The sequence below is a fragment of the Populus alba genome, chromosome 1 (genome assembly GCF_005239225.2).
Source record: "Populus alba chromosome 1, ASM523922v2, whole genome shotgun sequence".
Classification (NCBI taxonomy): domain Eukaryota; kingdom Viridiplantae; phylum Streptophyta; class Magnoliopsida; order Malpighiales; family Salicaceae; genus Populus; species Populus alba.
The window spans coordinates 18,371,265-18,386,205 of NC_133284.1; the positions used below are offsets into that span (position 1 = coordinate 18,371,265).

A 14,941-nucleotide genomic window follows, 5' to 3' on the forward strand; every position below is an offset into this window, starting at 1 on the left:
TAGTATTTATGCATCTGACAACTTGCTAATAAGTTGCAAGGCTTGATTCCAAATCACCAGCAGCAATATCAAAATGCTACAGACACCCTTTTGTTCGATGAAGTTTTTTTAATCCAAGTTACAGAAAATTTATCCTGAGGTATCTCTGAGATGATTCAGAATTTCAACCAACCCTCGTAGCTTATGCTTTCTTGCGAACATAATCCAAATGTATTAACAGTTTCCAATTTTAAAGATTTATCACTGATAAGAAGTGGCAATCGGATCTGTCAAAGCAACGAAAAGATATGGAAATGAATTCAAATGGAAGAAGAACCTCATTCTAAAATTGTTGTCGATTTTGTTTACCTTGTCAGGTATGATCACAGGTGCAGCAGCATCGACTGTTCTTTATAATCTAAGATTAAGACATCCTACGCTGGAACTGCCTATCATCGACTACGATCTGGCACTTCTATTTCAGCCAATGTTGATTCTGGGAATTAGCATAGGAGTCACCCTGAATGTGCTCTTTAGTGATTGGATGATCACAATTTTGCTAATCATCATCTTCGTCGGTACTGATACACCACTAGCTAGTATATATTCAGGGCAACTTTCTGACTGTCCCGTTCTTGGGCAACTTTATTTTTTATATCCTTCGGTGTTAATTACGTGCAGCAACATCAGCCAAGGCATTCTTCAAAGGTGTTGAAACATGGAAGAAAGAAACCAAATCAAAACAGGTCATCCCACTCTTCTCTTTTCCTCTGAGCCTAGTTTATCTATGGTGTTCTAACACAGTTTGTTTCCTCGGGTTCCACAACTCAATTGTTTCTGTAAGTTTTCAGGAAGCTGCTAGTGTACAGTTGGGTAACTCTGGTGAGTGGTTTATAAAATTCAAATCTAGCCATCGTGATTTTTTTTTGTCCCCTTCATGGCCAATATGCTCTTTCATCAGAAAACGAAATTGAAGCAGCGGAGGAAAATGCCCCTCCTGGAGGCACCACCGGTCAATATCAAATAAAATCCGAGTCCAAAAAAGAAAAGGTTCGAGAAGTTATGCAGTCTGAATTTCCTTTTTGTGGATTTTCAGGACTAATTGCTTCTGAAACCTTGCCAGGTCTCAATTACAGAGAATGTTTATTGGAAGGAACTCGGAATTCTTGTTGCTATCTGGCTGATCATCCTTGCGTTGCAGATTGGCAAGGTTTTTTCCGCCACTCCTACTTTTCACTTCATCGACCGCGTCCCTTTCCTTTTTTTTCCCTTCTGTGGTGATCAACAAGGCTAATGGAAAACCGACGCCTGTCTATTTGTCACAGAATTACTCAACCACTTGCTCAGTTGAATATTGGTTATTGAACACAACGCAGGTACCTCACCTTGCAGGCTTCACTGTATATGCTAAGGAACATGCATAATTTCTTCTATATATATATATCAAAACTCCCTTTCTTTCTGTGATAATTGATGGTGTAGTAATAGTAGTTAATTACTACATTTTGCTCTTGCTTGACAGATCCCGGTGGCAGTCGGCGTTACTTCATATGTGGCCGTTGGCCTGTACAAAGGGCGGAGAAAGATTGCATCCAAGGGAGAAGCAAGAAATAACTGGCCTTTGCACAGGCTTTTCTTTTATTGTGTCACAGCTCTCATGGCTGGCATAGGTGGAGGCATGCTTGGACTCGGTGGAGGATTCATTTTGGGTCCTCTTTTTTTGGAGATGGGAATCCCTCCACAGGTGGAGTTTCCTACTTTGTTTCAACTTGTAAGATCATTCGACAGTACTATAGGATTTGTATGGCCGACACAAATTATGGAAAAACATTCAATGTAGGTGTCGAGTGCCACTGCCGCCTTTGCCATGATGTTTTCTGCATCAATATCTGCTGTAGAATTTTACCTTCTGAAACGTTTCCCCATTCCTTACGGTAAGATTTTTAGCCAAAGCATTCTCTTCTTCTTTAATAGCAACATAACTCAAATGAGTAGCAACAAATTTAACTTCTTTGATTTTACACAGCTCTCTACTTCTTCGTCGTGGCTACCATCTCTGCCGTGGTGGGGCAACATGTAGCCGGAAAGCTGATCAGAATATTAGGGAGAGCATCTCTAATCATCTTCACTCTAGCCTTTATAATATTTGCGAGTGCAATATTATTAGGTATATATACATGTTCCCTACAGCTACATATTGTTCAATATTTTGAGATTTTCATGGCTGAATTAGGGTTTTCTTCTCTTCGAACAGGTGGGGTTGGCATCGGACGCTCGATAAGAAAGATTGAGAGGAATGAATACATGGGATTTGAAAACATTTGCTCATAGGAAGCAGCTTAGTTTTCAATTCTCTCTTTATTTACTATATCTGAAAATCCTTTAATTATAGTTAAATCTGCCCTTTTCTCTCTAGACTCCACCCCCTATTAGGATAAAGATAGATGCATGGCACGAATCCTGTTTAACGAGAATGTCACGAATAATGAAATAAATAACAAAAAACCTAGAGCAAAGTTTATTCCACTTATCTTTTTTGGTGTGATTTAGGGACCATTAGATGATAAAGTTGTTAATCTTTAAACAAATGGTTACAATACATGAGATAATAAGTATTAAATTATTAGAATTACAAGGATGAAAGTATGAAAAAATATGAAAAAATTAAACTATAAGAATTACAATATCTTTTTTACTAGTTTCTCTCTCCTCTCTAGAAGACAAGTATGAAAAAATAAATTTTTGGGTCAAAATTAAAATTTTAAAAATTACAAGGATTGGGTTAGAAGAGAAAGAAAAATAGCTGGACTAAAAAGTATTATTTTTTAAAAAAATTTGAGATTGACCACGTGGCACTACTAAAAAATGAGCCTATTATCAACTAACTAGTCCGTTGCAAATAATATTAAAATCTGTTGTTGATAAAATTTAGCAACGGATAATTTTATATGCAAATAATAGATGCTAATTTTTTAGCAACGAATTATCAGTTGCTGATTTGTTTAGCAATGGATTATCAGTTGCTGAAATTTGGTTGCTGAATGTGTTAATCAACAATGGATATTCCATTGCTAATGACTGTTGCTTATTAGCAACAGATATTCCGTTGCTGATCAGCAAAAAAATATCTATTGTTGATCAGTAACGAAATATCCGTTGCTGATATTTCGTTGCTGATTAACAATAGAAATTTTGTTGTTAATCCGTTGCTGATTTAACATGAATTTTTTTAAATTATTTTTTTCATTTATTGATTTTTTTTATTATTTGTGGCTATTTCAAAAATTATAGATAAATATACAAAGAACATAAACTAATACTAGAAATTATTTTATCAAAAATAATAAGTCGAATAAAATAAATTTCACACTACATTTTTAAATCTCATCAAAATAGATAAGTCACAATTTAATAAATATGTTTTATCATAAAGGTGGTGGTGGGGGTGGGGGTGGAAACGAACCAAAACAATGCTGACGTACCATCATGCAGTGGGACCAGTATACGGTGGTCGAGGCCTCGATCGATATACTGGATTAGACAAGGGACATATATGTGGAGCCACATGTTATGAGATAGATGAAGCCATAGGTGTCGACATACCTTGGTCCATATTTAATGCCCAAGCTTGGTATCCCATATTACTAAGAAAGTTTTTGATTGAATCCGACTTTCTTTGTTTTTAGTAAGGACATTCTCTTTCTTTTCGATTCTATTAGTGATTAGTGATCCCAAGAATCGAGCCTAAGTCATCTCCTGTTGTAGTGATAAAATATGACCATCTCTTTCCTTTGTTTGCTCTTTCAATGCCTGAATTGATGAGCTAGGAGGTGTTGACTCCATCATATAGGATTGTGATGAAGCACTCTTACTAACCATGAATTTCGGCATACTAGGTGCACCATATATTTTACTCTTTGTAACTCCTCTTATAGCCACACACCAAGCTGCTCCATCAAATGAAGGATGATTTTCCTGATCAGTTTCATATCTTGAAATCTTTTTTTTTTTTTTTTTGTAATTCTTCTACAATAAAATTAAATATAATAATAAATTCATTTTAATTTTAAATAATAATTAAATTACAAAAAAATAATACTTACAACAACTTTTTAGACTTGTTATCTATGAAGGTTTCAGGCTTCTTAGCACTCTGATGTAACACCGAAAATGCATCATTCCATAGAGGTTCTTTTCCACCAGCTTTTTCTTGCTATCAAAACTCCACTCAATTATAGATCTACAACACAACAAATAGCACTAAAACAAAAGGCATCATTTTTGAATGAGAAGAAAATGGTGGAGGTTTTAGCTAGCATCTTTCCACAATTTCGGAGTGCTAAAACAGAGCATTGGGTTCAATTAAGGATACAACACAAGAAATTAATACTGCATAACATTATTGACATAAATAAACAAAACCCAAGACCCAGAATTCTACCTTGCTTGCTTGAACAGGAAAAAGAAAAACCAATCCGAGTGTGAGAATCTAGAATTACAAGAAATTACCAGAAAAGGCTTGAGCTTGTGATTGGAAATGATCTAGGTAAAGCAATTCCCAAAGATCCTATTACAAATCCCACCAAAATCAATAAAACCATCAAGTATTTTATGAGAGAAAAGGAAAATATTAGTTACTAGCCACGATGAATAACATGGGAATTTGGTAAAAGAATATGGGGAGTATAAATAAGGAGGTTGAAAAATTGACGGGGAAACACAAATTCCAAATATTAAAAAAGAAAAGCAACAGAGGATGCAATCATAAAGAGAGAAAAGATATAGGAAAAGTCTGTCATCCTTTTTAAAACACGTTACTTATATTTCTCCCCCAAAAAACAACATCATACACCCAGTAAAACACAAATTCCAAATATTAAAAGAGAAAAGCAACAGAGAACGCGATCATAGAAAGAGAAAGGATATAAGAAAAGTCTGTCATCCTTTCTAAAACACATTACCCATATTTCTCCCCCAAAAAACAACACACATACACCCAGTGAAACAAAAAATACTGGTACCCTATAAAAGATCTTACTACCATGTTTAACAAATAATTTGCAATAGATCTATAAAATTATTCTATAAAATTAGTTAATAAAATAATATATATTCTCTCTAAATTACAAACATAATCTCTCAAATATGAGTTTTTAATTATGCCTGCTATTTTAATTTTTCACACCATGCTTGTTCCCTACAAAATTGAATATTTGGAAGCTGGAGAAGAAGTTAATAAAATAACAAGTTATATTTGTGGAAAATGGCGCATGACAGAGATAGGTAGAATTGAAATAGGTTGAATTAAAAGGGACGTATGGGTTTGGTTTCTAGAGAAGGAATAGAAAGGAAAAAAGGGATAATTAGGTTAATTAGGTATAGAAGGGGATAATGTTTGGTTCTTTCGGAGAATGAGTAAGTTTGCAACTGAATGTGGGGTTCTCTTTTTGTTTTCAAGGTATGTATAGATGGACCAATAAAAAAGCAACATGTTATTATTATTATTATTATTAATTAATATAAAAATCAAAATTTAATTCTTTTTAAATCAGCAACCATATTAGCAATGGAAAATCCATTGCTAATTCTTAATATATTAATTTATTTTTTAGTGTCGGATTTTTCGATGCTAAATCAATTGTTAATATTAAAAAATTAATATATATTTAATCTGTTGCTAATCTATTACTAAAATTACATCTAAATTATTCTGATGCTAACATCCGATGCTAATTATTCTACTTTTTAGTAGTGTGTTTTCCATATGTTTTACATTATAGTCCTCTCTCTTTTAATTTTATATTTGTACCAATAATTTAAAACTTTATATTGTGGAATTAAGTTACAAAAAGATTCAATAAAAAGAAATATAAGAAAAAAATTAAATAAAAAGACACGAGGAAAAAAAAAACCCACATGTAGCTTTTGCTACTCGTATAAATAGTGGCAATCCCTTGTTTTTTGAGTTGGAATAGAATGATTTATACATGAAAAAATTACTTTGATGATCATATAATTTAGTTTTTTTTTTTATATATATATTTATTCTTGCTGTTCTGAAAAATTAAAATTTACGTTCTAAATATTATTGCACGTGAAGTGTAGCAGCTTACATCCTAACTTATTTTACACTCTTCAATAATATAAATTATAATTTTTGAAAATATTAAAAATAAATATAAAATCAATTAAATTATAGGACGATGAATGTATCTATCATCCACGCTTTCCGGAAGTAAACGAACTCAACAACAACGCGATTATTGATAGGACGCGTACTGTTGCTTCAACTACGTGCAAAGGATATCAAATTCCGTTCTTCAATGTTCATAAAAAAAGATTTTTTTTTTTTTAAAAAAAGAAACGTTAAAACTTGCAATTGACTTCTAGATATTCTCCCATAATTATATTTATATTTATATATACAAACACTACTTACATGTTTACGTCGGAGACGGTCAATTAAATGTCAAGAGGGAGTGCTTGGAAGATCGATAAGAAAAGAAGAAGAAGAAATAAAATATAATTAGCTGTCAAAATCTTCTGAGACTGATCAAAATCTTCAGTACCATTAATATTCTGTTAAATTCTTGTTGTTGGAAGCTCGGTCGAGTTCATATGATCTGGTGGTGGAGATTTTATTGCTAAAGTTTTTTAAAAAATGCTCGTTGCTTTATTATATTACTTTTAGAAAGAGAGAAATAAAAGAAAACTCGAGGAGGATCGTAGATGACTGCCGCTAGCAATCTCATTCGTGCATAAATAGTAGACTGCGTGTGAGGATCGATTCTCTCTTTTCCCTAGCTGTTCTACTTCTCTTGAGCGTGACACCTAGCAGATTAGCTGGGTGTTCTTCATAACATTTGAGCCTGGTTCATCCTGGTTAATTTAGGCTTGAGACTTTGTTTATTTTTCTGATATATATATATATATATATATATATATATATATATATATACAGACAAAACCTTGCTTGTTCGTTTTTTTAGACAAGAATGAATACGATAGCTGGAGTTGGATCAGAATGGTGGCATGGCACTTCAAGACTAAGAGGGAAAGTCTTGATTTGTTTGGTTGTTGCAACTTCAATATTGATGGTGGCAGTAGCAGAACCAAGTTTGAAACAAAAGGGTTCATCATACAATGAGACTCGAAAGGTTGAGTCTCCTCGCCATGTGACAAAAAGCCACTCTGGTTACCAACATGTTTGGCCTGTGAGTCCAATTATTCTATGTTATCTGACACCCTGTTGATTACTTGAATCTTCTGCTTGGCTGCATAGAAAAAAAACCCTACAGGATCGAAAACAAAGCCGACAGATTTTATGTTTTCTCTGAATTCTTTTTTGTTTTCCGCTTCCTGTCTTGTCAGTAACTTTTGATTGGGTTTTCAGGACATGAGATTTGGTTTGAGAATTGTTGGGGGTACTATAATTGCATTCTTTGGAGCAGCATGTGAGAGCCTGGGAGGCGTTGGTGGAGGCGGCATTTTTGTTCCCATGCTTACACTGGTTATTGGGTTCGATTCTAAATCATCAACAGCATTATCAAAATTCAAGTGAAGATCCCCCCCTTCTAATATTTATGCATCTGAAAACCTCCTCATATATGGCTAATGCATGCGTTATGAGGATATATAGTAATGTCAAAGAAGAACAGATGCTGCATATATCTTTTGGGTTGATAAAACATTTCTATCAAGTTACAGAAAATATATGCTCAGACATTTCTGAGTTGATTCAAAATATCAAGCAACTCTCATGGCTACTGCATCACTGTATCCTTAAAATATGTCATGAAGTTGTTGTCGACTCTGTTAGCTTTTGTCAGGTATGATCACAGGTGCAGCGGCGACAACTGTTTTCTATAATTTAAGACTAAGACAGTACCGTACACTGGAACTGTCCATTATCGACTACGATCTGGCGCTTCTATTTCAGCCAATGTTGATTCTGGGAATTAGTATTGGAGTGACTCTGAGTGTTCTTTTTGCTGACTGGACGATCATTATTTTGCTAATCATTTTCTTCATAGGTATATATATATATTGATAGTATAACTGCTACGCACTTTCTCCGTTTTGTTCTTGGACTATCTTCAAAGGCGTTGAAACATGGAAAAAAGAATCAAAATCAAAACAGGTCTCGCATTTCCTTTATCCTCAAAACCTAGTTTATCTATGATATATTCTAATTCAATCTGTTTCCTCGTGCTCCATAACTGATCAGTCGTTTTAATTTGTAAATTTTCAGGAAGCTGCACAGTTGGAAATTCATGGTGAGTGGTTTATAGAATCCAAAACTAGCTATCCTAATGTTTTTCTTTTCCAGCATGTCATGCCTAATAATGTGCTCTTTCATCAGACAACGAGATTGAAGCAGCTAGCAGAGGAAAAGCCTCTTCCTGGAGGCACCACCAGTCATGATCAAATAAAACCCGAGCCCAATAAAGAGAAGGTACGAAAGGTTAAGCAATCTGAGTTTCATTTTAGTGGACTTTCATGATTAATAACTTCTGAAACCTTGTCAGGTCTCTATAATAGAGAATATTAAATGGAAGGACCTTCGAATTCTTGTCATTGTGTGCCTGATCATTCTTGCATTGCAGATTGGGAAGGTTTTTACCACTCGTTGTTATTTTCACATTACAGAGTGAGCCAGTTCCTTTGTTTTTCTGTATTGATCAGCTAGTCTAATGAAAAACCAATGTCTGTCTGTTGGTCACAGAATTATACAACAACCTGCTCAGCTATATATTGGCTATTGAACATATTACAGGTACCTTCACTGTGTTGAGTACATATATATATTTCATATATATTCATGAAATCTTATAGTATAAGAGTAGCTACTATATTTTGCCCTTGTTTTTCAGATCCCGGTGGCAGCTGGTGTAACTTCATACGAGGCGGTTAGCCTGTACAAAGGGCGGAGAAACATTACATCCATGGGAGAAGCAAGCAATAACTGGCCAATGCACGAACTTATTCTATATTGTTTCATAGGTGTTATGGCTGGAATTTCCTCTTTTATTTCAACTTGTAAGATCCATTGACAGTGCCGTAAAATATTTTTGAGAATTCCAACGCTGTAGGTGTCAAGCGCCACAGCCACCTTCGCCATGATGTTTTCTGCTTCCTTGTCTGTCGTCGAATATTACCTTCTAAAACGTTTCGCCGTCCCCTACGGTAACCTTTTTTCAGCTACGAAGCTTTCTGCTTATTTAAACGCAACATTTACAACTCAAAGGGAGCAGCAATAACTTATAAGCTCATTTAGAACTAACTGACTATATCTTCTGCAATTCTTACACACGCAGCTCTCTACTTCTTCACCGTGGCCACAATTGCCGCCGTGGTGGGGCAACGTGTGGTGAGAAAGCTGATCAGTATATTAGGGAGAGCATCTCTGATCATCTTCATTCTGGCCTCGACAATATTTGTGAGTGCAATATTAGTAGGTATGTATGTAGCGTGGACAAACACATCTATAATATTGTTCAATATTTTGAGATTCTCATTAATATGTCTGATTTGGGTGAAGGGTTTTGCTACTTTTCAGACAGGTGGTGCTGGCATGGCAAGCATGATCAAAAAGTTTGAGAGGAAGGAGTACAATATGGGATTCGAAAGCATTTTTTCACAGGGAGAAGCTTAGAAATTAACCAGGCCTTACTCGTTCTGAATTAGTACATTGACTTTTGTAATGCCTCGTCAGGATCAGTAAAAAGTGCTATCAATTGTTATTTCCAAATGGATTGACCAGCTGTTATTCTTCACTTCGAATATCAGGTTTAGATTGCCCTCGATGTTGTTTTCGAACATCAATTGTTATTCTTCATTTACGGTTGTTTTTATTTAAAAATATATTAAAATAATATATTTTTTAAAAAATTATTTTTAATAATAATATATTAAAATGATTCAAAAAAAAAAAAATATGGTTTGTATTGTAAGAACAAACACCCCATGATTGCATCAAAAAACTTTAACACAATATGTGAATATACAGTAAGCATTTACATGCTAGGTTGTTTCAATTTTGTAAAACTAGTAAATGAATAGATTTAATGTGACCATCAGATCTAAGATATTTAAAATATTTTTAGACTTTTAATATTTTTTAATATTTTTTAAAAAATCATTATTAGTCCATTGTGGAGCACAATACAATATGCTAGTCGTTATTATGACTCGTGGAATATTAATTTGAAACTGCAAAATCAACCGTTACTCATCTAAAATAAATAACAACTATAATTATATATATATTAAAAATAAAATATTTACAATGGCATCTATTTTTTACCTCTTACAAGGAATTATATATGCACCGGATTTAGATATCCACATTCAAAACTATGATAGAGGGAGAGGCAGAGAGAGTTTTCTTACCACATTCATCGATAAATATGTGTGCGTTGTGTCTTAGAGCAACTCTAACAGAACAGTTAAATAAGAAGGCAAATGTCTTTTATCTTTTATTTCTTCAGTGCTTACATTCCAACACGGCAGCTAAACAAATAGCAAAATGACTATTTGTTTTTTTGGTAGCCATTTCTACATTTAACTATAGAAATGGCCAAAATAATAGTTGTTGGCCAACGACTATTTTTTTAACTGTTGGCCAACAGCTCTTTTTATTTTTTCTCTTTAAATATAGAAGAATTTTTTAAAAAATACATGAACAAAAAACTTGTAGTTTTAAATTTTTGTATTGTGCCTTACCCTTCTCTCAAATTTAGAAAAACAAGAATAAATTATTCTACAGTTAATTATTAACATCGGTTGTGTTAATTAGTTGAAATTAAAAGGTATGCTTGTTTAAAAGCTTTTTTATTTTATCTTTTATATCTCTTGATTTTTTAGACCTTTTGTTGTTAATTTAATATTTGTGATGATTTTTATTTTTTTATTATTTTATGTTTTTAATATGGGTTAAGGAAGACAATTTTTATTTATGTTGTTATCTTTGATAAAATTGAGAGGAATTAATAATGATAGTTGATATTGATTAAAAGATAGAGTTACATATTTAATTATTTTTTATTGTCTGTTTTAATTTGATGTCAATTATATTTTGTCTTGTTAAAAATGCAATTAAACCAGTATATCAATTCTCTTTTAGTTTTAAAAAATGGTCAAATTGTTATGTTAGAACAAATAGGAGGCAATGCTTATTATTAATTCGCATGTATGAAAACTACAAAATTGCTAGACATTGAATGTGAGCTTCTTTTACACTCTCTTATAAGGTTTTAACTTGATTTTTTTTTTTTTTTTAATGTTGATGGATTCAAATTTTCCAAGCTCTTTTACCAACTTTCTTATAAGTAAGTCAGAAGATATTCTCTCTCAATCAAGTGATTCTAATCAATTAATTGATGACTTAAATTAACATACTCGAATTTAAATGTCCATTCGGCAAAAAAATCACAAAGAAGTAAAAATTTCTCACCAGAGAAGGATTGTTTACTTGTCTCTGCATGACTAAATACAAGCAATGATCCAATTACAGGAGTTGAACAACAAACAAAACAGTTCTGGGCTCGCGTACATGCTTACTTTGTAGAGAATGGAGGAAACTTGAATAATCGTTTACAAATAAACATTTTAAGTAGATGACAAGAAATAAATAGAGAAGTCAGTAAATTTGTTGGATTTGTTACTCAAATTGAAAATCGTCAGCAAAGTGGAATGACCGAAGAATCAAGGGTAATGTTAATATTCATTTCTACATTAAATTGTTTAACTTATATTTTAACATTATTTAATTTATTTATTTTTGTACCAGATTAATGATGCTCGGCAAATGTATGCTTCTTGCGTTGGCAAACGATTTCAACTAGAACATTGTTGGGTTATCTTAAGAAAAGAACCCAAATGACAATTTGAACGTGCAAGTCAACATCAAAGGTCAAATAAGAAACAAAAAGGTAATGTCAATGCAAGTCTAGCTTCATCAACTTCATCTACCCCTGATTCTGTTAATTTAGGAGAAGATAGTGAACCATTGATTTATCAAGATAGACCAATCGGTCAGAAGGCTGTAAAGGAACGACTTAAACGTAGACAAAGAAAAGATAAAGTTGGGGATGTAACTATAATGAATCTCTTACAATAATTCAGGGAAACTCTAGTTGAAATTGAGGATCAGAAGAAACAAGACAAAAAAAATCATGTTAGAGCAACAAGCCATGATGATTCAACAAAGTCAAGAGAAACAAGAATTGGACAGGATTAAGAAAGAAGAACAAATTATGAAAATGGATATTTCTAATTTAGATCCAATTTTTGCAGCGTATTTTCAAAATAGAAAGTTAGAAATTATGCAAAAGAGGGGTTTTGATTTTTAATTAACTTTGATTGATTTATTGTAATGTAATGTATTTTAATTAAATATGTAGAAAATTCTTGGTTATTTTAAATATAAAGTTCCTCTAACACTTAACAATAATAAGTAGGATTAATTAACTTAAAAGATAACAACCATAATGAAAAAAAAAACATAAAAAACTTGAAAATTATGTTAACATAAGAAGTTCAAATTAGAAAGTTGACGGTCATTTTTTCAAAGTTTGAATTTGAATTTACTTTTAAAAAATTAAAATTTTAACAATAACTTATAAAACTTAAAATTAAAAATATTCATATAAATAAATTTTAAATTTAATTTTAAATTATATCTTTTAACTTTCATATTACTTCATTAATTTTATATTATTTTTATAAATTACTCATATTAATTATATAATTAATAACATCATAATTATATTATATATAAAATATCTAAATTAGTTATATAATTATATTAAAATTAATTTAACATGAACTATATTAAAATATAAATGTTTTTTCTAAATAGTTTTTTTACCATTGGAATGCACATAATCAAAAAAACTATATTTACACTATTCAAAGAGTTATTTTTTTTATTTGGCTTTTCAATATAGCATTTTCCATTGAAGATGCTCTTAACCGTCTTTTTCATCCATCGGAACTTCCCACAGTTCCATTATGTTAACCATTTTATATTCATTACCAAATTGCTTAGGGAACTATAATTAAGCACCCACATAAATTGATCTAAACAAAAAACTTGATTTAAGAATAATTTTCTTATAAAATCGAGAAAAATAATTAATATATAATTCTTCGTATTTGAAGGGAATTATACACAAAAAATTCCTCGTACCCTTCACAAAGACGAGTTAATTTGTGCCATACAGTAATAATGTTTTTCTGCAGGAAGTTTGCCATTCTCTGAGATGCCCAACAGGCCATAAGTCTCTAAAATCTTCAATTATTTGGTAAAATTACCTTTAATTAATTAGGTTTGTTCGACCATATATTGATATTTTTCATTAATATTAATAAATTATTTTAATCTTAATAAAATAATAAATCCAAATATTTATTGAATTAAATTAAATGTTTGATTTTTTTCATGAAACTTTTTAACAATAAGCATTTTATATATGGGATTTGTATCTCCTAAATATTAAATCTCGATGAGTCAGCTTTCCATTCTTAGTTTTTATTTTAGTAAAATAATATTTATTTTATATAATTGAAAGTAGAAAAAGTAACTATTTCAATTAGGAATCAAACTTTATATAAAATCGAAATAGTATTTCTTCATATTAATTTATAAATACATTTCATATCTTTTCCTGAGAGAGAGAGTTTCTTTTATTGCAATGTACGAGAACAGTTGTTTTAATTAAAAAAATAAATAAAACATTGTTGTTAAGTACCAGAGTGACCTTTTCGATTAAGTGTTTGAAAACGTGAGTCAATTTATATTTTATTTTAAATTTTTTTTATGAAAAATTAATTTTTTAAGTATATTTTGGATCGTTTTAATGTGTTGATCTCAAAAATAATTTTTAAAAAATAAAATAAAAATATTATTTTAATATATTTCGGTATAAAAAACACTTTAAAAAACAACCACAACCACAATACTTTTTGCATCCATGTCAGTAGTTAAGTATTACAACCATCTAGTAAATGGTCAATAGTAAAAATTTGAGACCAAGGGATTTGCTTCTCCTATAATTTCAAGTTCAAGTAATGTGGTTGTTACTATTAATGATCACTGGAGGTTTACTTGGTTGTTAACTTTAAGATCCATAAAAATTAGTCGAAGCACGTGCAAGCTGATCAAACACCCCACATGAATTAAAAAAAAAAAAAAAGTATTACATGCTATATTAGCACGTGGTTGTCAATATTCCAGTCCCTTATGGTGAGTAGTTTACTGATCAACATTTGAGCACCTAAACTAGAATTACATGCTATATTAGCATCAGAAAAAAGTTTCTTTCAGAATTCATCATCTTTAATCTCCAACACAGCTCTATACTCCGTAGCTGTGGCGACTGTTGCTTCCTTCTTAGGGCAATCTGTTGCGAGAAAGCTAATCAATTTACTAGGAAGAGCATCACTCATCATCTCCATCCTGTCCTTGACAATTTTTGTGAGCGCAATCTGTGACAACACAGTTTTTCATTGATTGATAATAGAAATGGATTTCCTTGGTGGGCTTTTCTTTTTCCATTTTCCTTTTAATAATAATGGTTTGTTTTCCTCTCCAAACAGGTGGAGTCGGGATAGCAAATATGGTTGAAAAGACCGAACATCACGAGTACTTGGGATTTGATAACATCTGTTCATATGAAGCTTAGTTTATTATAGGACAATAAACCTTTTTCTTTCTATTTTCGATTGTCTCAATCTGGAAAGCCTTTCCATTGTTTATTTTAGCTTCAATTCTTTGAGTGCTTGATTCCAGTTGCTGAATACTCCATCTTTGGCAAGCCCATATGTCCAAAAACTGTTCACATCGGCTTTAACCAGTGGACGGTCCAAATAATTCGGGTTTCACAGAACCAATGGTAGACTGGCAGGTAGCAGATACATGTATTTAACAAAGACAACTTGATTGCAGATCGTGTCCAAT

The 14,941-nt window shown here is 31.9% G+C and overlaps 1 protein-coding gene and 1 pseudogene across 1 annotated transcript; both read left to right on the top strand.

Annotated features, from left to right (window-relative positions):
- Nucleotides 1-1,512: 1,512 nt before the first annotated feature.
- On the top strand, nt 1,513-2,484 carry LOC118046252 (sulfite exporter TauE/SafE family protein 3-like). The gene is made up of 4 exons (XM_035055077.2): nt 1,513-1,723; nt 1,820-1,913; nt 2,006-2,146; nt 2,234-2,484. Exons 1-4 carry the CDS (start codon nt 1,637-1,639, stop codon nt 2,308-2,310), a joined length of 399 nt encoding a protein of 132 aa, XP_034910968.2. The 5' UTR covers nt 1,513-1,636; the 3' UTR covers nt 2,311-2,484.
- A 4,490-nt stretch (nt 2,485-6,974) lies between these two features.
- LOC118046250 (sulfite exporter TauE/SafE family protein 3-like) lies at nt 6,975-14,907 on the top strand (annotated as a pseudogene).
- Nucleotides 14,908-14,941: the final 34 nt, after the last annotated feature.